Consider the following 22,370-nt stretch of genomic DNA (forward strand, 5'->3'; position numbering starts at 1 on the left):
GTTGGTATAAGAAAACGCGCGAGTCATTAAAATTTAATTTGCAACTGTAGTTATTCAATACTTTCCCATGCCTATACAGTTTATGGTCAAACACTCTCGTATGCATGAGAGTCATGAAGCCCCGGAAAACTACGCAAGCACCAAGGCCGTCCTGTTTCTGTTGCTGTCAGTTTTGATCATCAACTTCGACGTATGTAACAGGGTACCTGTGCTGTATCCCAAGTGCGTTTTATGTGGGATAACTTTTCGGAATATGTTGTTATAGCCTGTTTGTTTATTATGACAAAGTGATTTGTCCTTGCAGCTCAATAAATGTAATGCATTTGGTTTAATGACTTCGTCAATAAAAGTTTGAGTTTATATTACCGCCAAAAAATGTTTTGGCCTACAGCGAATTACACATATATTTGCGTAACGTGTAGGCTACGTATGTAGACCAAAAGCTAAGTATTTTTTATACTGTTAGCCAAAAAACACTTTGTTGCCTATATCGGTCAAGATATTTCCAAAATGTTTTTAAAATGCCGCAACAATTTCGACCAAGTCTGTCACAAACAGAACGTCTAACAGAGTAGGCTATCTGTAAAAATATGAAAAAGCTTGTTCTTTCCTTAGTTCGTGCGACAAATTTTAGATTTTTTCATACTGTTGCTTGAAAAATACCTAAAGTGGCCGACATAAGGGAAACAATTTTAAAACAAAATTTTGATGCACGCATACAACAATTTTAAATTCTTTTAACATTTAATTGTTTAAAAAGCCAACGATTATATATTCTGTGTTCTTTGTAAATTCACCATAGCCAAGAAACAGGAATTAAGCTACACCAAAACTTGATAATCGTGTGAACTTTGACCTTGGGAGCGTTCGATAAAAGCCGAGGATCCGTTTACTTTTATCGCGATTCGAACATTAATTATTAAACCCAGGCGTTTATTGCCCCATAAATTACTTGCTACTGCAACATCTCGACTCAATGCAAAATATCCAAAATGGCCGTTGCCGTTCTATGTAGTTTTGCACTCCATGTATTTTTGTTTCGTGTCTAATTGTCTACTATCGTTTTGCTGGAATGTTTGGTTGTGAAGATTGAGACACATGAAAAATGGAAAAGTAAATTTTTAAACCTAATATGTACCCAAGACAGCATTGGAATCGCAAAATAAATCTATTTCAGAAAACGGCTAAATTCCACAGTTTAACTCTAGTTTCAGATTAAATGAATTCAATCGCAAAATTGAATTACCGTTGTTTTCCGTCTAAAACTAATTTTCGGGTTTGCATCGCCACTTCATCACATTGTGATCGTTTACATTTACGTAAAACAGCATGGGCACCGAACAAAAACATGCGTTATCGGGTCAAGTGTCATGTCATTGTTTTCTGAGTATGTTCTGCCGTAGAATCGCAACCGACTACTATACAGAAAAGCGCGTTAAAACTACAGTTTTGTACAACTAAAAGTTTTAATGTCATTATGTTTGTTTAATTGTTTCTCAATATTAATCCTGTGATTTTCTCAAATGTTTAAGCCTTGCAGCAAATGTTTAAGCTAAGGTATATTTAGTCGCTTGCATGCAAGTTTGAACGTTTGAGTGGATTTTTTAACATACAATCGTTCTTTTGTAGAACCGAAATCACAACCTTGTCGACAAATCGTAAAACAAAACAAACAAATCAAAAAAACACCTTTACTGGAATTTGATATGGAAAGCGCCGGCGGATTAAGTTTAATCCTACTACCGCGAATTTGTGAGGTCCAGTGTCGCCTTACGGGTGTTTGGGCCGCAAGTCCGGCCGTTGCGGGTCTTCAGGGGCCGAAGATGTAAAATTATCAGCCCTGATTTGAGCATTTGACCTGCGACGCGGCGAAACTGGAGAAGCGAAAACGTGCCGCGACGCACAAAAAACGCACGGCCACGCAAATGAGTTTGCCCCGCTTTTGCCGTGAGGACACTGAATTTTCAGCGTTGCCGTTTCGCCTCGTAAAAGCTATAGCGCGTGTTCAGTCATACTGCAGTGTTATATAGTTAAATTGAGATAATTATTGACTGATCCGATTACAGTGGTTGATGGTGATTTAACAAAATAGTTTAAAATAATAAAGGAGTTGGAATATTGTAGCTATGCATACTTATACTACAATCTACTTATATCGGTTTTAAAGTTTCGACCAAAAGTTGTATCCAGTACAAGTTGGGTTGAATTGAGTTTATTTTGCTCGATAAAAGAAAATCGTTGAAGCACCAATTGCGGTTAAAATTTAAACTGGCTGTTAGTTTATCATCGGATTCTGTAAATGTGCGTGTAAATAATACTGTGTACGCGTTGATACTTATATGCCTTTCAAGTTGTGTAGTTATTAATAGCTTTTTAAATAATAGCCAATCGGTATATAAAGCTTCATGTAGGCTATATTGGTTTTTTATTGCGTTTAAGAAATACACGTGTTCAGGATCATGTTCATCATGATATGAAATGTATCACAAAATTGTAAAGGCAAATGCTACAAGGAAGGTAACAGCAGTTAATTGATGTGTAGTGTTTAAGAAACATTTACAGTTCAGATAAAAAGAGTTCCAGGGCTTTGTTGACATTTTATGTTAACATAGTCTGCTTTAAATGTTTCGTTAAAAATATAAATGTTAAAACGTTTTTTTGATCCAGGATAAACGCAGTTAATAAATTTAAAAGGTTTGCTTAATCAACTGAAGAAATAAAACCACAGGTTTGCAGTTCAGTAGTGAGGTCAAGATGGCAACGGCTGCAGCATCTTCGTCTGCGCTTCATCAACAAGGAAGTGTCGAAACACGGACCTCTCCAGGCTCCTCTTCACCACCGTCCGCCTCAAGTAGTTTATATTGGAACGATGTAAAACGAGAGCCCACCGATCCGGATTTATCATACCGCAACACTGCTGTAAATGATCAGTTCCAAGGCACCATTCCAGATGAACACTTTTCAGAAAAGGGGATCGCAAACCACACTAATCCCTATGAAGCAGCTCCTGCTTTTCAAAGCGCCCAGTCTCTCTCGTATCAAAACTATCCAAAGCGTCAAGATGCGTATGAGGCAAATCATAGCCCTGTTTCAGTGGTAGGGGGAAGTTCTATTCAACATGGTCAAGCTGCTCCGGATTATGGTGATGCCGCATTTGAAAGACCGAATCTTCCTCGATATTCACTCGAGGCACCCCAGTTTTCGTTCCAGCCTCCTGTAGAGTCTGTGAGCAACTTTCCAAGTCGCTACGGATTTTATCCGGGTTCGTTCCCGTTGCACATGTTTAATTTTACCTTAAAATGATTTGTTTCGAATTTTACGATTCAACCAGAATCTTTAAACCGCAAAAATATAAAAAAGCATTAAAATTCTTCCTTTAAGTCGTCCAATTATAGATTATTTAGCTTTCTGGTACTGCAAAAAATGTTTTTTTTCCAAAATAATTATCGAAACTTTAGTACAGCGGTTTTACAAATGAAGAAATTAGGTACGCAGTAACAAAGAGTATTTTTATCACTGACATGCATTAATAAGTAATTCGTGTTTTTAGGAGCATCGAATTTTCCGAGCGTTGGTTCTCAATACAACAGCACAAACCGCAGCATGATGAGCAACTACAGCACTATGTTTCCCCAAAACCGATTTAACGGGTTTTCACAACCAGCAGCAAACGCCGAAAAGTCATATTTCCCACATGAAATGACCCCAGAAGCACCTGAGCAGTTAACCGAGGCGCTTTACGACGACAACGATTCCACAAGCGGTGCAGAGTTAACGCCACGAGACGAACCAAACGCCCCGCAAACCGGGGAACAAAATGGCGCCGGCGGCGCGGGCTCTGGAAATCCACCTCAAGTAACCACCAGCAAAGGCAAGAAAAATCGGAAGCCAAGAACCATATACACAAGTTACCAGTTACAGCAGCTTGTACGGAGATTTCAACGCACTCAATATCTCGCTTTGCCAGAAAGAGCTGAATTAGCTGCCTCGCTTGGAGTCACCCAGACACAGGTGCTGTACAGCCGTATTGTGAAATCACGCCTTTCCTAAGCCTTCTAGGATTAAGTTCCGGGCCTTGGAGCCTGTTATTTTGACGTTCCTCGCCACCCAGATACGAAACCAGGTGTGAGACAAACTTGGGGCCAAAGCCAATTACAATAGGGACCGGATCTTATAATCCACTGCGTGATTTTCAGGACTACGCTGTAGGATATATGATGTTCATAATTGCTAACATAGGATTTACTATGTAACAAAATTGGCGTGGTGACGCTAGTGATTACAATATAATATTGATCCCTATGTTGTAAAAGGTACAGACAATATCACGGACTAAGTTGACAAAAGTTTACGCGAAAAGTGTTCGGTCAATAGCGTTTTGAGAACCAAACTGTACATCGATAAAAATGTTTGATTTTGCACACAATGTTTGGTTAAACACCTTAAAAATTAAAAAATGACAAAAAACCTTTAAACTTTGAGGATTGTTCATAAGTTTAATAATAAATAAAACGGCCCCAATAGACGTAAAAAGCGACATACTTTATTATTGAAACGTTTCGGCAAATGCTCTTGTCATTTTCAGTGATATAAGACTCACAAAACTTACACTAAACAAAGTTACCTTGTTGTTTCTGGAGATATAATAGACTACTAATTTTCCAAACTTGACAAAAGTGTATGTAACACCTAATCTAAATAAAAATGTGACAAAATGTCCAGAAGAATGTACTGTCAAAAAAAAAAACGCAATACATACTATATTTAAAAAATGTCTAAATCTGACTTTTTTGCTGCAAAGGCTATATTTATAACTGCATTTGTAAATATCGCTGCAACTTTTCGCTTACATCTCTGCAACAGCACTAAACATTGTAAAGAGAGGGTTCTAGCGTATATAGGCCTCTCCTAAATAACATAATCAGTAGGTAATCGGTTTGGGCCACCAAGACAATTGAGACAATTTCTCCCTATTAAGACGATTTGCCTAAAACGGGGCCTATTTGGCACATTAAGTTTCAACAGCCGCTTATGGTCCCATTAAGAAAATATGAGGATCAAAGTTTCTATAGAGCAAAATTATAGTTTATGAAGAGAGGGGACTTTGTAATAAAACGGCTTGGCACCAAAATCAATTGGTTAAAACGTTTTAAATAGATTGGAAATTAAATTAAAATATTGGGACAGATTTAGTAAATTTTAAATCATTGCCTTACTTTATTTTCGGATGTAAGTAAATGCAATCAATGTTCAATAAACTAATGTGGTACATTGTACAAAAACAGTTAAAATAACGTTTTATCAAACTGCATTCAACACTCTAAATGTAGCAAATTCACCAAAGATCGATGTCATAGGGAAAATGTGTTGTTTTAGTCTTAAACCTAATGTGCAAACTGCAACATGTCACAACAATATATGCCGCCAAAATAAATTGCATTCAGTAAGAAAATCAAAATAATTAAATTTGTAAAACAGACATTAATTTGGGTGGATTGCATTCTGAGCACATCGCTTTAAGATGGATGCAAAGTTTTAAATTAGAATCGGTTTTATTGAATTGGAATTTGGCACCTAATATAAATTTCCCACGTGGCTTTCCATTAAATTATGAAATCGGAATACGGTTGCAAACAATTTTCTCATGAAACTTAAAACCTTTTTTATGGCGACTTCTCGTTGCGTTTTAAGACCACGTGAAGTTTTCCTCCCGAAAGCGAAGTGAAGTAAATAATTTATTATCCCTTTTCCCGCTACTTTCTATTACGTTCGTGTTGCAGGCGAGTTACCCTTCGCTTATTTGACACTGCAACCTTTATCTTTTTTCAAACAAATATTCAATGTATTTTATCTAAAATTGATTCTGTTTTGGTTCTTCCGCTTGATTCCGTTTGATTTAACTTCGGATCCAAACGTCGATAAAATTTAGCAAAATAAAAAATATTTGGACAAAAGGGCATAAAAATGTATGAATTTTATTTAAACGCAATACTTCTGTTATAGTGTTCGATATTTTACTATTGCATTAAATACAAAAATCATAAGATAGATCCTAAAATTAATAAAATTCTTATCTCCCGTTAAAATGGCCGTGTGGTGTTTGGGTGCACACAGACAAGTTGTTTAAAATCGCAATCTTTTATATGCACACACTACATTGCAATACCTTCTTTGAGAAATTCTCGTATCTTAAATTAAAATTTTTTTACAGGTCAAGATTTGGTTTCAAAACCGTCGTTCGAAGTACAAGAAGCTTCTCAAGCAGCAACTCCTGCATAAGAATGGGGGTGAACTCATGATGAGCTTTACAGCTTTCGGCACCGCGCCTCCAAATCACGGCGGCGACCAAATCGACATGATGACGTCATCAAACGCTGCTTACGTCACTGGTGACGTTCCACACTGGGGCATGGAGGGTGAAAATCATGAAGCGCGCATTTACCAGCAACCAATGGTCGCACCACAACACCATAACCAACAAAATGAAGTCTTAGCGCGCAATGAGAACCTAGGCATTGTTACGCAACAACAGAACGCCCGAACGTGGGCCCACCAGCCCCATCAGCAGTACCCCAACGCTTCTCCCCCATGCGAGATGTACCCTCTGCCCCCTATGGTCTCGTACCCGCCCACAAACTGCCCCAACACCTCGCCCGCTACTGAACCAATGGGAAAACGCCCTGAATTAAACCACGTGACCCACTCGGCCAATCAGCTCTGCCGCAGCGACGGTCCCGCTATGCGTTGGTCACAGACGTGAGGTGTTTCAGGTGTTTTGATTTTTTGAACAAAAGTGTTGTTCCAGACGATGGATTTTTCCTGTTGAATGAATTTACCTTTGTGCCTTTAAATAACCACAGACAAACATGCCACACGGTGAGCACAAAATGTTTGCAATTATTTCACCGACTTTGCCGGAATTGGATCCTCACTGCTCTAAATTGTATTTCTGGTGGCATGAATCTTTTCTTGTATATAGTTTGTTATTCATCTGAGAGTTTTAGTGTAAAATTTCACCCAACTTGCCAATTCCTTTTCGAACTGTATCGTGTCGGTAAGGTTTCGAAATATACATCTTTTGACAATTGCAATGCAGTCGCCTACAATTTTTGTTTGTTGTTTACCCACTTTTCATGTTTTTGAGCGGGGAATTAAAATGTAAAAATGGTAACTTAAAAGGTGTAATGTTTGAACTGTTTTGCACGCCTTTTAAAATATCCCTATAGTTTTAAAGAAAAACTAAAATTGACCAAATTAAACCAATAAACCTTTTAAAAAAGGGGCAGACTTCAAACATCCAGCATACCCCTTTTGCTCAAGTTTATATCACGTCTAGTGAAGCGTATCAAGGCCAGCTGTGATTGTCGTCATTATTAAGCTTCGTCCGCGGTCCCGTCGGAGCCAAATTACACCCCAACGGTCCCCGGTTTTAATAACCAAGACACTGTAATAAGCAGGTTCGGGTTGAAAACTGGGAATTTGGATTCCACACTTCGTGCTAAGCAAGGGTATGATCAACTGACGCTTGAGCACGGGTGACGCACTATTACTTTGATAAAAATATCTTCTATACCGATCTGGCACGCGATTGCTGCGAACGCTTTCGTAGGAAAAAGTGCAGGATTTTTATACCAAGGTTGTTTGGTATATTCAGTAGTGGGATTCAGCCAGTACGCTCCGGTTCTATAGAACCGTCTCAACAACTTTAATGAGATCAGCGAACCGGTTACCATTACTGGTTACTGTCAATCGACTTTTTGTAACAGAACCGGCTGAAAAATATGACTTTTGTGATAAAACCGACTGACAAAAAATTCGAATTCCACCACTAGGTATATTCTGTCACGTTACATATAGTTTTTAAAACTTGAATTGAATTGATACACGTTTAAGAAAAAAATATACAAATTCGCATTCGGCGTCAGCACCGAATTATAACGGCGGACTTCTGTTACTTTTGTAAGTAAATGCTTCATAATTTTTTGTTTTTCTAAATTCGTTGAAATACCAGTTTGTACAAAACTTGGCCGTTTAACAAATCAAATCATGTTTTAGTCATAAAATAGAAATGACTTTTCTGCATAAAAACACTAATAAGCTTATTTTGTACATATTTTTTGGACACCTGTTAATATTTCTAAAAAAAACACCAGACAGCACTTGTATGTTTCACTTGAGTTTATTACAAAATAACAGTGTATGCGCGCGTTTACAAAACAGTGTTAGGCAAAAACGGTACTATAGTGACATAAACTCACAGCAAATGCAGCTTCGTAAGTGGAAAACGTGAACCTGTGTGGAATAGCATTAAAATGCAAACACATATCGTGGATTGTGTGCGCAAATGAGCTAAAACAAAAGTAAAATCATACGTAAAAAATGGCAGTGATTGTGCACAAGTAATCAAACTTAAATCAACGTTGCAAAGTTTCGTAACATCATCTGAAGTGAATGTGCATTAGTGACAGCAAAAAATTTATGACACTATTCAAATAGTGCTTTTAATCCCAGTAAAACTCAGTGTAGCGCACGAGCCTTTTTGTTGCATTACTCTAGTCTTTAACACTCTTACAGTCATTCTCAGTATCATTGGTTGGTTTCAAACAGTTCATATACCTTGGTTAGTTGCTCGACGGCTTGACACTAATTAGATAGTGTTTTTTTGCAGCAATAAAACTCAGGGCAGCGCATGACCCTTTCGTAGCATTCCCAACCCTTGATACTCTTACACAACACGCAAAGCCTTTTTCAGTACCATAGGTTGGATTTGAATTGTTCATAAGCTTGTGTTAGTTGCTCGACAGATTGAGCAGTAACGGTGTCAACTACTTGATCGGTTGCAACGTTGGGAAAATCAACTGCTTCTTGTTGAGCTGAATCACTCGGAGGGGCTTCGATGGCCAATGGGTAATGGTGAGTGTTTGTGTGAGATGGGTCCTCGGTGGGGTGATAGGGGTATTGGGCTGAGGAGGCGGAGGCTGTTGAAAAATGGGGGGTGGGGAACTGGCGGTCCTGGAATTGAGTGTGCGGCTGTTGTGCGTGAAAATCTGTGAAAAAATATAACCATAAAAAAACTGAGCAAACAATCTTTATGAATAAAGTTCTCACTCATAACTTTGAATCTTGTTTATTTTTTTCACGTCATTCTACGCATAAACAATCATCTATTTGCGTCTCTTTTTTGCATCGTAAACTAGTATTTGATAAAAAGTCACGAGAGCTATTTATTACCTTGATAATTGCTGTTGAGTTGCTGGTATTGAGCATACTGCATGTATTCTTGACGCAAAATGTCAGCAGTGTTGGTCCCGTTGTAAGTGTATGGGGCTGCTTCAAGGTTAGTTATGCCATGTTGGGTCATCAATTGTCGCTGGTTTTCAAGTTTTGAGGATCTGCAAATAACAAGTAAAGCGTTTCAAATTGTGTTCAGTTTCAAAATTTATTAGGCCTGTATCAAACGGTTAGCCCATGAATCACTTAGGTAAAGACTTTGTACTGTAGTACAATTATAGCAACTTCAATTTGCTAGGCAAGGTAATGTGTTTGTCTAGTTATTGTTTTCAGTGCTAACTCTTTTTTATTTTATTCCGTTCCAAGTAACCGGATGTTTTCGCTTTTATCCGAACTAATTTTTACAATCATATTTTTACCCTAACAATTAGTTTTTTATATATTTACCGTAACACCGAATTTTTTAAATTAAGTCACTTAAGGACAAGTGCAACTTCCTGAAGCAGTAAATCGGTATGTATAGGAAAAACTTTGATAACTCACCCATTAGTTGGGCAATGCATCTTGGCTGGGTTCCATCCGCCGTTTGGATCGCAACGAGGATCGTCATCATATCGATTTCTCTTTACTCCTCCTGCTCCGAGGCGATGATCCATGGACTGATGCTGCTCATACTCTGGAGATTGGTTGTCCACCACTGTTTGGATCCCGATGTCATCCAGATCTTGGACTACCCCAGTTTTGAGAAGCTTCTTGATCTTAGAGCGACGGTTCTGAAACCAGACTTTGACCTGTAAAAATGAAATTTTGAGTTTGTTTGAAATGTGAATAATGCAAAAACAATACCGGCTAACCAATGTCACTACAACCCAAAATTTATGCTTTATTTCAGCTTCAATAATGCACAAATAATAGCGGCCAACCAGTGTCACTACAACCCACAGTTTATACCTTAGTTCAGCCTCAATAATGCACAAATAACAGCGGCTAACCAGTGTCACTATAACCCATAATTTGTACCTTAGTTCAACCCCAAACATATCAAACTTTTAGACTTCTCCAGAAAACGTTTTGTATCTAAGCGTAGATAACATAAAATACTCGTCAAATCGTTCTGATGTTGCGACTTATGCACGTAAGATAATTCGAAAAACGGTATTTAACCAGTTTACTTAGAAAGTATGTTGTTTTATCAGCAAAATGAAGTATATCGCGTTACCTGAGTTTGAGTCAACCCAAGGTTTGCAGCCAGTCTTGCTCTTTCCGGGAGCGCAAGATACTGGACTTTCTTGAAGTAGTTGTGAAGCTCTTGTAGCTGGAAGTTTGAGTACACAGTTCTCGGATTTCGCTTCTTTTTGTTCTTTTTCCCATCAGCACTCCCAATATCACTGCCAGGCGAGTGTTGTTCATCAAAACCGCCATCACTAGTGGGCGATATGGCGCCCGTGTCAGCTTCATCGGTGAAGTGATCGTTTTCCACAGGAGATGGAGGACCAGTTACTGGTGATGACGACTGTTCGATTTCTAAACAAACATTTAAAAAATTATGTACAATTTTCAAACTACTTTGCATGATAAAATACAACAATATCAAAATTACAATGTGTTTTTTCAATGCCAAAAGAATACATACCTTGTCCCTGGGTTGTGATATCGGAAAGAGAATTACCGTTATCGTGAATGGACGATAAACTTGCAGGAGAAAGACGATCTAAAATCAAAGTTCATTGTTACTCAATACAGCGACAACGCAAATTGGTAGAAGCAATCAATATAAAAACATACCTGGAAGGTTTGAAAAGCAGCTGGAGCTTGTAACATTGTTTCCAGCAACGTCGTCGCTGTACGGAGATGGCCTTGATTCTACTTCAGAAGTCTCGTTTAAAGTTTCACTTTCCGGTGTAGTAGGGGGCGTTTCATTCGATGCTCCCTCTGCAGTCTGTTCCTGATTCAAGGCATCCGTGTCATATGCCCCAATGCCGTACTTTGGTATGTGTTCCTGACCGGCGAACTGCTGCGCTTTAGCAGATGTATATAAGGCAGTGTCGTTGCCGTAAGGTGGCGGTGTAAGCAATGGGTTGATTGCGACGTTTGGTGGGACATGGCCCATCTGTTGGTGAAGATGGTTGGGTGCATACTTCTGTGACCAGCCATAAGGAAAAGCAGCTGAATAGTTCTGAGCTTGTGGGAAGTACGGAGTCTTATAGAGGTTTGAAAAGGTGCCTTCGTATGCTGCGTTATTGTTTCCATCTTCATATTGATTTTCAACTTCTTTCCTCGCATGTTCTTGGTGAAGGTAGTTAAACTTTCCGTAGGTGGCCTCCTTGTCGTCTGTTTGATGGTCATAGGATTTCTCCACTTGTGCGTAGTCCAGCATAGGCTGCATTGCAACTTGAGCTGACATAGTGCGTTTTAAATCAATTTTATATTCTGAAATTTAAAGAATACGAATGGGTAAAAGCTGGATTAAAAACCATACAGTTTACATTTAACATTCTGAGAAATTTCTGAAGTAACTAATCTTTAAAGTTTAAGATAAAAATCAAACAGTTTTCTGTATGCTCGTTTCTATATTCTACACTATTGCTTTTGCCAATCCGAAGTATGTAAGTGTAAAAGCTAGATCAAAAACCTTTTTACTTACGACTAACAGTAATTTTGAAATTTCTGGAGTAATTACAATTTAACATGTAAGATAAAATAATTTTCTGTATGTATAAATACACTCTTTACTCGGTTCTATTACTGCACTATAGCTATGCCAATGCAAGGTATTTCCCAAGCACAGTTGCCCTTGTTGTCGCTTGCACTGCTGCTTACAAATGATATCACTCTGAACAAGCTACTGCGGTTTTATGCAGGTGCCTTCCAAAGCGAAGACAATAAGCGCAAGGCTGTCATCCCAGCTTCACTACAAACTCTAGAGTCGGCGCTTTTTTGCGTCCAGAGGACTTAATCCCTAAGGCCAAACTCACGAGGCACATGAATAAACTAGCGCCCTTGGCTAGCGCCGCGACGCATTCGATACGAAGAACTTCATTGTCGGTAGTGCAAAGGCAAGCGCGTCCCATTGTTGGCCATTGTTTTAGCGCGCGAGCACGTTGCATTGTTGTTGTTGCAAGGTAAAGAACAAAAGAGGGAGGATTGGAAATCGCAAGGTAAGATTTTGTTTGCTTTGCTCCCTTAACGTTCATGCCCCTATTGTGGCTGGTGTTTATGTTTGTGTAAATGATTGTGTTTGCATTTGCAGCTGATATTGTTTGTGTTTTGGTAGCATTTGGGAAGTGCAAATATTTGACCTGTATCTCCTATCAAAATGTTTTGCTTTACTCAATACAATCCCAGCCTTGCAAAATGGAAATATGCAGGCGATTATGCCTATAATTGTTCCAGTACCATCATATTGTTCAAGTCGGTTACAATTACATAATATTGAAAGACAAGTTTCGTTTAAAGCCAAAATTACAGTTGATCTTAGGTTTGATTTTCGACATGAATCAAACATATATTAGGCATTGAATAGGGTACAAACATACTCAGATTTTAACATGCTTTGGTTTTGTTAATAAGCATACTAATGCTGGTGTACTTATTTGGTAACAGTCCTTCTGCAATCTTATCAACGTTATTGCTTGAGACAGAAGGTTAATGAACTTTATCAATCTGCGAGGTTATAAATTAGCACAACTACCGATAAGGCAGACAAACTGGCGGTTACGTTTAATAGTAAAGTTATGTTGTGTTTCTTTCGTACATTAATGTGTAGTGGTACCGCATCATGTATTTCGTAAAACATCCAGTAGTATGTTCAGTAGAGTTTGTAAAAATAATTTTGTAACCAAATTGACATTGGCTGATAAACAAACTGGATCATGCTGCCAATATGTTTAAACAAACTAAAAGACGTTGCATATATAGTTGTGGACGCTATTACCATTAATCGTGGTCAATACGTTAAGAACGGTGTAAGTCGCATAAAACATGTATTTTTACGGCATTTTTAGTAATGTTTACACATAAAATCTGTAAATACAATAAAATCTACATTAAGGTGTTTAACAAAAGTGGGTCATGCTGCCAAAACAGTAAACCATCTATTAGCATTACACCTTTGTGTTGTTGTTAAAAAACTATCTTGTTTAAGTTTAATACGTTTAGAAAGGTGTGAAATATTTTAAGCCACATATTAAAACATGTATTATTAAGGGTCTGGTTGGGCAAAACCTATACTAATTAGGCGTTCTACGGGGCATACAAATGTTTCAAATCAAAGTTAAGAGCTATGTAAGTATGTTGTTTCACGGGGTCAGCGTAATCCGATGAGAATTAGGTGCGCAATGTATTTGCTCTTGTAATCCAGTTTGCCACAAAACGTCTCCCGCAAGCACCTGTACACGTTAACATACTTTTACCGTTGGAAGGCGACGCATTAAGCGCTGTGCCACATAATTATCGGGTGCAGGTAAGCAAAGGAGTAGGGCGTTCCTGCGTCGTGTTCAATAGATTGTCATTTTTTCTTCAAGCCGATGCCAATGCTTGATAAGATTTTGCGTGAAGTCTCGTTGGGGGCAGACTCTTCTTCGGCCCATATTTGTTTTCATTGTTCTGTTGGCGCACATTTTGTATTGTTTACCTGCGAGTCGCCGCGGCAATCGGATTATAACTCATAAATCTACTTACCTGTTATAATCTTGTAAAGGTGCTGCAAGCTCGCGTGGCAAACAGTTGTGGCTTGTAAAATGCGTTTGCGACATATTTAATATTTAAGGAAATAATGCGCAATTCTAAGCGATGAAAATAGCAAATATTGCGTTGGTTATAAAATATCTTGGTATAAAGCAAGGTGCCTTTGCGAGTGGCAATAAAGATTGGTCGGAAATTTGGACCATGTTTTTTATTAACTTTTTCTCTCCTTCTTTTCGTACAGTTTTGACAGTTGACGCGTTAATAGTTTAATCACTTGCATTTTGCTCATCTCTACACTATTTAATACGAATCTTTTTACCATAAGCCTAATATAAAAATGGGCGCTTTAAAAAGCTCTGGTCTAAAATGTTGGATTTTATGTCTACTTTGTCGCAACTTGACCTGTGTGAATCCGTCATAAAAACTTGTTTACAATATTTCCGCTCTGTTGTTTTAGCAAATGTTTGTTCAATGCCCATGGTATCTTACTGAAACCCCATTTAAACAGGAAGAAAAATTAAATCTTTTTTTTGTTTAGCTAATTTTATCTCTATCATAATATTATCTATATTAAGAATTGTTTATTATTTGCCCATTAAGTATTCCATAAACCTTTCAAATATTTTGTATTTCACTTCCCAGGGAAAAGACAGACGCATACTATCAATGGAATCAAGATAAAATGGACATAAGGTAACTTTTTTATGTTATTTCAATGGCTAAACTTACACATATTTTTTTTTGCACATCCACCTAAGAATAACTCTATTATCGTAATTTTTCCACATCGATAATTTTTATTTGAATTCAAACATCACAGCCCAACAAAACACATCTTCTTACGAGCAGTTATATATTGCAAGACTAAGAATCAGTGCTTGGCACTTTTACACCCATTATACAGGTACATGACATTAATTTGGAAATAGACAAACACCGCCAGCACCTCTGTTACACCTACTTTGTCATTGCACTTGAGGTTAGGCAAAAAGGACGGACTTAGGCACAAAATACGTTGGGTTGACAGAGCTACTGATAACACAGCTATTGGGCACAAACATGTTCGGACTTGCTGTTGGACAGCGACTTTTATATACGGTTGATTTTACACAGTAAACAATAATTTATCAAGATTGCCACGAGATAATAATGATTTGCATTTCAGAATAAATTTTAATTTTCAGAATACAGAATACGTCTTAAAGACGCATGCTGTTAAATATATGCACATAAATTTGTTTTTTTTTACACAAATATACTTTGCACACAGCATTTACATTTAACAAACAAAAACAGTATTTACATTTGACAAAATATGTGCAGTGTTTTCTTAAACTACTACAATTGCGCGTTGGATTTTATACAGCAATTTTTGATGCATTTTGGCTCTGTTTCCTTGTACAAAATAGAAAAAGTAACATATACAATAAAATAAGCAAGACATTGGTATCTTTGATTCAGTTTGTGTTCTTCAGCAAAAAAACGAATCTCCAAAAATATATCGAAAAAGGCACATATCTCTATTTTCATGTAATGGTTTGATTAATGGTTGTGTGGGAATTTGGTTGTTTGGTATATTATCCTATTGTTTTTCACTTTCGTAATACTATAAAACGCAGTCGAAACAAATAGATTGTGCAACGAGTTACTTTATATCTTCAGGTCGTTGACCGGTTAGCAAGGGTTAAAACGCATTTATTTGCAGCCTAAAAGCTCTGTGCATAGCCGTGGTAATTTCATACCAAAGTGATCATACAATGCAACACAGCCTAAAGCCTATGTACAAAAGCTAGCATGGCTTAATACAACGGTTAGCACTTGATTAGGACTGTTAGTCTACACTTGTGGACATTTTTGTTTTAGTTATTCCTTCAGTCAGCTTCATTGACGTCAGTGGTGTGGTTACGTCATCAGTCGCTAAAGGTCGGTCGGTTACGGCACATGTTTTCATGCTTATGTCGATTTCGGTATAATCTGTTGAGTCAACAAAATTTTTGTCAGCCTGGTCTTAAAATATGAGTCTCGTAACAAAAATCGACGTTTTCAACAAAAACATATTCAAAAGAAAAACTGGCAGAGAGCTTACACACATAAGTTAGTAAATACTTGCAAAGGTTTTAACATTCGCTGTGGTCATCAGCGCAAAGTATGCATTTACTGTATAAGCTCTCTAGCATTTAAAAAAAAACTGTTTCAAAATTTAAAGTAAAAAAGACGCACGACCTACAAAGAAGCAGTTATACTTTCATGCACTAACATTCGTGCCCAGTACTAATAAAATCTTATGAAAGAAAATCATTAAAAAGTCTTTACCACTGGATGACGCTGTTAAGTTGTTTCCAACATGGCGGTTTCTGACTGTCTGACTGACGTTGTCAGCGCTCCAAGAACTGTTAATTCGAAAATGGGAGCAGACGAAAAAGAAAACGTCCACCCTACATTTCCGAATAAACAGTAAGAAGCTTAAGATGCTTCAGGAAAAAACCTGAACCTGTATTTTTCTGTAAGATTCGTGAGATTTTTATTACTTGACTTTTTCTGACACGGGCTTTTCTTTACTTGTTGGTTTTCTCGTGTTGATGGTTCAGATCTGGTTGGCAAATTTTGCTTCGTGTTTTTCAGATAGTAATTAATGTCTTAAATAGTTTGAAGGACAGCGCAAGGTTTAATGCCAAATTTAAGCCTAAGAGTTTTGTGGTCAAAATAGATTGTAGTGTTAATTTTGTGTTTTAACTCTTATTACTGTTTCGTCCGTAACTGTACGAAAGTTCCCGGTTATATGCGCAAGATATGTCTTAGAAGTGGTGGCACTGAACCATATTAGTGTGCTACATCAACCGAAGTTAGCTAGTGTTTTCGCAGCTAACCTAGTCGATGAAGCATTCTACCGTGGCAATATCCAGATAAATTACTGGTGGCCTGGTAAAAATTTTACATTATTACTTCCCATCATTGACCCAAGGATTTATCCTTCAAATCTTGAATTACATGTAATTTTGCGGACACAAGAATTACTTGATGCCTTAATTGGCCCCAACGTTGCGCTTGACTAGTCAAGTTATTCACTCACTTTATGAGCTGTTTATGAGCTAGGCTTCTAATAGAATCTACAAAAGGCGTTTCATGCATTTAACAAAACAGTTTAAACCACCACCGTCAAATAACACCAAGTCTATATTACTGTTGCATTTCCTGTGTCTTTTTATAATTCTGAGGAATGTGAAAATAGAAATATTCGCTATTTAGGTTTTTGTGGTATTTAATGAAAACATGATCAATTGATGATCATATGACGTAGTTCAGGATTGCGATTTGGTAATTTTGATCACGTGACATATCACAATTCGGAGCGCAAATCATCATGACGTAAGCATTACATATTGGTAATTAGATGTTTATAATTATAGGGCCATGTTCACACTTTTTAAAATATATATTTTTGAAATGGAGTAAAGTTAGGAAAAAACAAATACAGATTAATGTTTTTTTTTGTAAATTTTACAAAGAAACATTTTGAAGACATTTCTTACACCCCGCCACCTTTACTAAGCTAATGTTACCATATTTGAGTGGACCTTGATGTTGTTTGTCCGCCTGTTTCTATGGAATAATTTTCAGTTAAAGTGTTTGTTGTCCGCTGTTAAATTGTCAACCACATAGATTACGTCACCGCTAGAATCAGTATTGCGATTGGCCAGTTTGTGATCACGTGTTTGTTTCACATACGGGTAACAGCTTTGTCATCATTTTTTCTACCCGTCACCAACAGAAAAACGAATTAGATAATATGAGAACGAGATTTATCTGTTTCGAAATACATGGACATTGCTTTTAGTATTCTGTGTCAAGATCTTGATTTGCATATAATTTTTAAGTTAAAATGTTTAAATTCGTTTTGCCGTTCCACCAAACCCTTCACCAATTCAACACCGACTACCACCAACTCAAATCTTACCGTTAGGCTTTTACCTTCATTTCTTGTTTCTCTGACAAAGAAACGATAAAATATTCTCTACTCCAAGCATAAAAACATATCTTTAATTGAATCTAAATACTCAGACCTATCATTGAACTTTTATTCGTTTTTTCATCAATGCATTCAACTGGGTCAGTGTGTCATCATTATCTTAAGCTGTATTCAACTCATAGCCCTCCACCGACACAACTAGCACCTGAAACACACCTTTTGTGACACTGAATCTTTCAAGGTTTGTCCGTATCTCGTAAAGGCAACGGATGACTACACGGGAAACCATTACATCCCATCTATTCAGACAAGATATCACAAAAAGGTTTAAGAGTCGCCTTGCTTCAGTAAATTCCCTTGCTCGGCCGAACATTTTTTCCGCTAGCTAGTAGCGTGAGTTCAGACCAAGCAATTGGGTAAAACAGAGTCACGACGAGTCAGTACTGTTTTGTACTGGCTCGCTCCAATAAAGCGTGAAGCTCTAAGCTGTCATCATTTTCTTTCTACCCACACAAAAATTGCGGGCATATTTTGCAAGTGAGACAGAATTTAGTCTTTTTAGCGGAGATATGAAACTGTGATTTACACCTTTACCCAAAAAATGGGTCAAAATGAATACCATATTGTTTATTTATTAGTATGTAACAATCTTCCCGTTTTACTATTACACCTGTAATGTGCCTTATTTTATAAACTTTATGCCCAAAAGTACTAAAATTTAATAGATTTAATGTTACGCCAACACCCAACTCAGTATTACACTTAAAACTACATTTTTATGAAGTAAAAAAACGCAAACGTACTTTGATAGAAGCTTATTGTCATCCGCTTGTTTGCTTCATTGGCGATTTCGCTTCATCTCCGAATTGTCCAAAGCCGAAAAAATGATCAAAAAGCTACTTTATATCACATCTTGCATATTTACTGCATCAGCCTGTTAATAAAAAAACATGTAGTTATTTAGTAGAGTGGTTTCCAACCTAGTGTCCGCAGATCCCCTAGTGGTGTATGGAATGGTTCCATAGGGTCCATAAAGGCAAAATTATTGCGGCTTATTTCTCGGTACACCTAATTCGTTTATACACGGGGTCCAGTGCTAAAGTTGGGAACCACTGATTTAACTTAAACCAATCGGAATCAAAGTACATAATTTTTTTGCTTCCAACATGAGTTTCAAAATTGCCAAAAATATTTTAACTGAGCGTCCAAATAGCAACAAAAATTCAAGTTACGCAAAAACGTTTTTTTTAATTTTAAAATCTTGTTTTATCCACGTTTTTTGCTTTCAGTAAGTAAGCAAGCCACCTCTCACTGTATAACTTCATACAAAAGTCCGAAACCCCTTTGAATCGCAAGGCTCTTATTTAGTCCAAAGTAGCGATTTTTTCTCGCAACCGGCCCGGACAATAGACCGATACAAGTGGCCAAGATTTGATTACGACTCTGACGCAGCTCTTTCCATTCACTACTGACTGTTTAGGTAACAGGCACCTTTTGTGCAATATCACCTTACTCTGTGGCTGCCTCGCTCACTCAAAAAACGGCCCTCGGTCTTCTATTATACAACAAACAGGCTAAAGTTAGGAGCTGTTTGTTTCGGGTTTTCGTGTGGCGTCCTGTCGATGGTTTCATCATGTTTTTTGCCGAGCGAAATTTAGACACAAACTCGCGCCCGCGTTCTAAAGGTTTGCTCAGGAAACACGTGACCATTGAAGCTGCTTTATGGCGACAACCAAGCGTTTTGAACCAACAAACATTTCCTATTTGAAAAAGGGCGCATATATTTCTTTGTTTAAAAGTTTTTTTTACCTTAAACAAACGTAATTGTTTCATTAAGTTTACGATTTAAGGTAATGTATCCAATCGTAAATAAACATCATACGAAATAAACCGATTTTGCTTTGCTGCACTAAACTTCATCGTATACTCAAGTAAGGTAGACAAAAAATCCTTTACCAAACCAACCGCTACCTCTAAACCCTCGTACAAATAAGACTTCATCATCCTCACGCGCCCAGGTTTGCTAACCATGCGGAACGCGGTCCTTATGACGTCACAACGGCGTGACGCGACGCTCCCTGATTTGAGCTCGCGAACAGGTATTTTGCAGAGGCAGCTGCCGCCAATCTTTCTGTCTTTTCTATTGCCAGACATGACGGCGTGGTTACGCAATATTACCCACGTCACAGATTTCTCCACCACGTGATTGCAGTCCACGCCAAGAAACGTTTAAACCAGCTTATGAGAATGCTTGATAAAAAACTGCAAGTGCTTTTGTGTAAAAGTATATACGAAAACGAGTACAGAAACATACACCTAGTGCTAAATTAGAACCCTGAATTGGTCCTGCCCGTTAATTTATTTGGATCAACCCAAAAATTACCTAACATATTTTAAAAAAGCGGTTTTAAAACTTTTTCTCCATAGCTATGTCTTCAAAAACATCGAAATTTTAATTAAACAAGCGACAAACAGAACGACTAACAAGCCAGTAACGTTATTAGTAGGTTTCGTCGTTTTGTTACTTCTCGCTCAAACCGAGTCATTCCTGTTTTTTAAGTAATAAAATACTTGTTGCGGCTCATCTCTACATCCAACGACAAAAACGACACGCAATCTTCCGCGAGTTTGATTTTGTATGGATTTGTCGTTCAACTGGTAACGAAGGTTTCTCATCACATTGTCGGTTGATTCTATTGTTCGGAATCTTTTTCCAGCAATCTCTTCTCCCAACTCTTTTGTTGTTACTCTTTTTACAGGTGAATTGAAAAGTTTTGTTTATTTGTTTATGCAGGCGTGGGAGGACTTGTTATATGTGACCGTTTCCGTTGCGCGATATTTTGAACCCCACGCAGCCCTAAATGTTGCTTTATGGTTTTTGACCATTTCTTTGTTTACGCGCGTGTGTTTTTTGTAGATTAATATTAGTTTTCGAGCAAGTTGATACAAGGGCCTTCGGATTTCGAAAACCTTTGAACTCAAACAGTACAAAATATTGTGGAACGCTTGATAGCTAAAGTTTTTATTGTGCCCCTTTTTAAGACGTACATATTGTTTGAAGTTGAACACGTTTTTAAATTACAACTAAATTTTAGTTGCCAAAACGTGTTAAACTCTTTGGAGGGGAGCAATTGAACCTGAAGCGAATCCTAAAAAACGGACGCCTAATTTGCAATTGCCACTTTATTTTCGTTTTTGTACCACTTCAAACCGACAGCTTTTCTATCATTCTACCCCATGGTATTCATCACCTGACAGTTCAGCTGTATTTGTGCGTTAAATTGCAGTAAAACCATCTACCGTAAAAAAGTTCGCAACAAAAGCGAGTCACCCATGATTGCGCGCCAAAACCGAACTCTTGTTTCCATTTCTTTTTGAGGCAAGAGGCCTTCTATTAGGTTTCGAGCTTGTTGCGTGCAAGGCACCAAAAATGCAACCAGGAATTTCTTTTGTGCTGCGCGTTTTTTTTTGGCTCTCCTAACTTACCAAGAGATAGACTCCACAAGAAGCCTATCCATTATCATCAATTTGAAGTCGTAAATGGTCAACTTTATGTCAGTTTTAAAATGTGTACACACACATAAAGGGCTATTATTTAATTGCTATTTAAGGTAAAGTAAAGCTCTGATTATTAGCCAATAATTTGCACAGAAAAACTTTACGGCAATATATGGTATGGCTCTTGCTAAAGAAAAATGGCTGAACAGAATTTACCACTCCTAAGTTATTTTATCAGAAAGACTGTTTAAATCCGCATAATTCGTATATCGATTTAAAACGATAAAACGTGCGCATTGGCCTTACCAATCCCTAAACGTAGCACATTTGAAACGAAAAAAATATCTGCAGCAGCCTATAACAATTGCTTAGTAAGAAGTTATTCTACAATCCCTCCTACCTAAACGAACACAATATTTCTGCCAACCTATATACCTCCTACTTATACAATAACTGCGTTTTTCGTTTCGAACTGTATTGACCAATCAATATTGACGGTTGCATGACCACGTGGTTTGCAAATGGGTCACGTGGCGCACAACCTCGTGCCGCGCTGTTACCCATCAGCCATCAGACATACCTTGTTTGGCTTCTGCAAGTCTCAGTGTACGATGACTCTATAGGAAACAGACCAACTAATATATTTCGGTAAAACAATACGATATTCTTTCCTCAACTTTACATCAATGCTTCAAAAATCAGTTGTAAGTCGGGCCTGGCTTTTTGTATCGGGGTCGGGGTCATAGTACGGCTTAGGTGTAAATAAAACCTTATTTAATATCGGACCCGCTTAGAGCTGTGACTCGAGTATACAGGTTTGTTTGTTTCTTGATGACGTTTTTTAGGCTGCGAATTTTGTACCTTAATCTATTTCGTACCACTTTGTGGTTCATCGTTTAAACGAAAGGAGCAATAATGGAAATTTAGGTTATTTGTAATACATTGCCAGTGGCAAACTGTTGCAATTCAAGCAAGAATTGCATCTTTT

At 37.7% G+C, this 22,370-nt stretch overlaps 2 protein-coding genes and 2 long non-coding RNA genes across 4 annotated transcripts; 2 read left to right on the forward strand and 2 right to left on the reverse strand.

Annotated features, from left to right (window-relative positions):
* Positions 1 to 2,612: 2,612 nt before the first annotated feature.
* Positions 2,613 to 7,091, forward strand: LOC145220083 (uncharacterized). Its single transcript, XM_080087376.1, has 3 exons — positions 2,613 to 3,262; positions 3,551 to 4,011; positions 6,212 to 7,091. The coding sequence occupies exons 1-3, from the start codon at positions 2,755 to 2,757 to the stop codon at positions 6,758 to 6,760; spliced, it is 1,518 nt and encodes a 505-aa protein (XP_079943502.1). The 5' UTR covers positions 2,613 to 2,754; the 3' UTR covers positions 6,761 to 7,091.
* A 1,069-nt stretch (positions 7,092 to 8,160) lies between these two features.
* On the reverse strand, positions 8,161 to 11,689 carry LOC145220619 (uncharacterized). Its single transcript, XM_080087817.1, has 6 exons — positions 11,017 to 11,689; positions 10,865 to 10,942; positions 10,451 to 10,755; positions 9,775 to 10,022; positions 9,232 to 9,392; positions 8,161 to 9,047 (listed from the first exon to the last, which is right to left on the reverse strand). Exons 1-6 carry the CDS (start codon positions 11,633 to 11,635, stop codon positions 8,749 to 8,751), a joined length of 1,710 nt encoding a protein of 569 aa, XP_079943943.1. The 5' UTR covers positions 11,636 to 11,689; the 3' UTR covers positions 8,161 to 8,748.
* A 401-nt stretch (positions 11,690 to 12,090) lies between these two features.
* Positions 12,091 to 15,676, forward strand: LOC145220623 (uncharacterized). Its single transcript, XR_013858248.1, has 2 exons — positions 12,091 to 12,389; positions 14,560 to 15,676. It is a non-coding gene; the product is annotated as an uncharacterized LOC145220623 (long non-coding RNA).
* On the reverse strand, positions 14,754 to 18,859 carry LOC145220622 (uncharacterized). The gene is made up of 2 exons (XR_013858247.1): positions 18,688 to 18,859; positions 14,754 to 15,891 (listed from the first exon to the last, which is right to left on the reverse strand). It is a non-coding gene; the product is annotated as an uncharacterized LOC145220622 (long non-coding RNA).
* Positions 18,860 to 22,370: the final 3,511 nt, after the last annotated feature.

The sequence above is a fragment of the Phallusia mammillata genome, chromosome 3 (assembly GCF_965637545.1).
Source record: "Phallusia mammillata chromosome 3, kaPhaMamm4.hap1.1, whole genome shotgun sequence".
In the NCBI taxonomy this organism is placed as follows: domain Eukaryota; kingdom Metazoa; phylum Chordata; class Ascidiacea; order Phlebobranchia; family Ascidiidae; genus Phallusia; species Phallusia mammillata.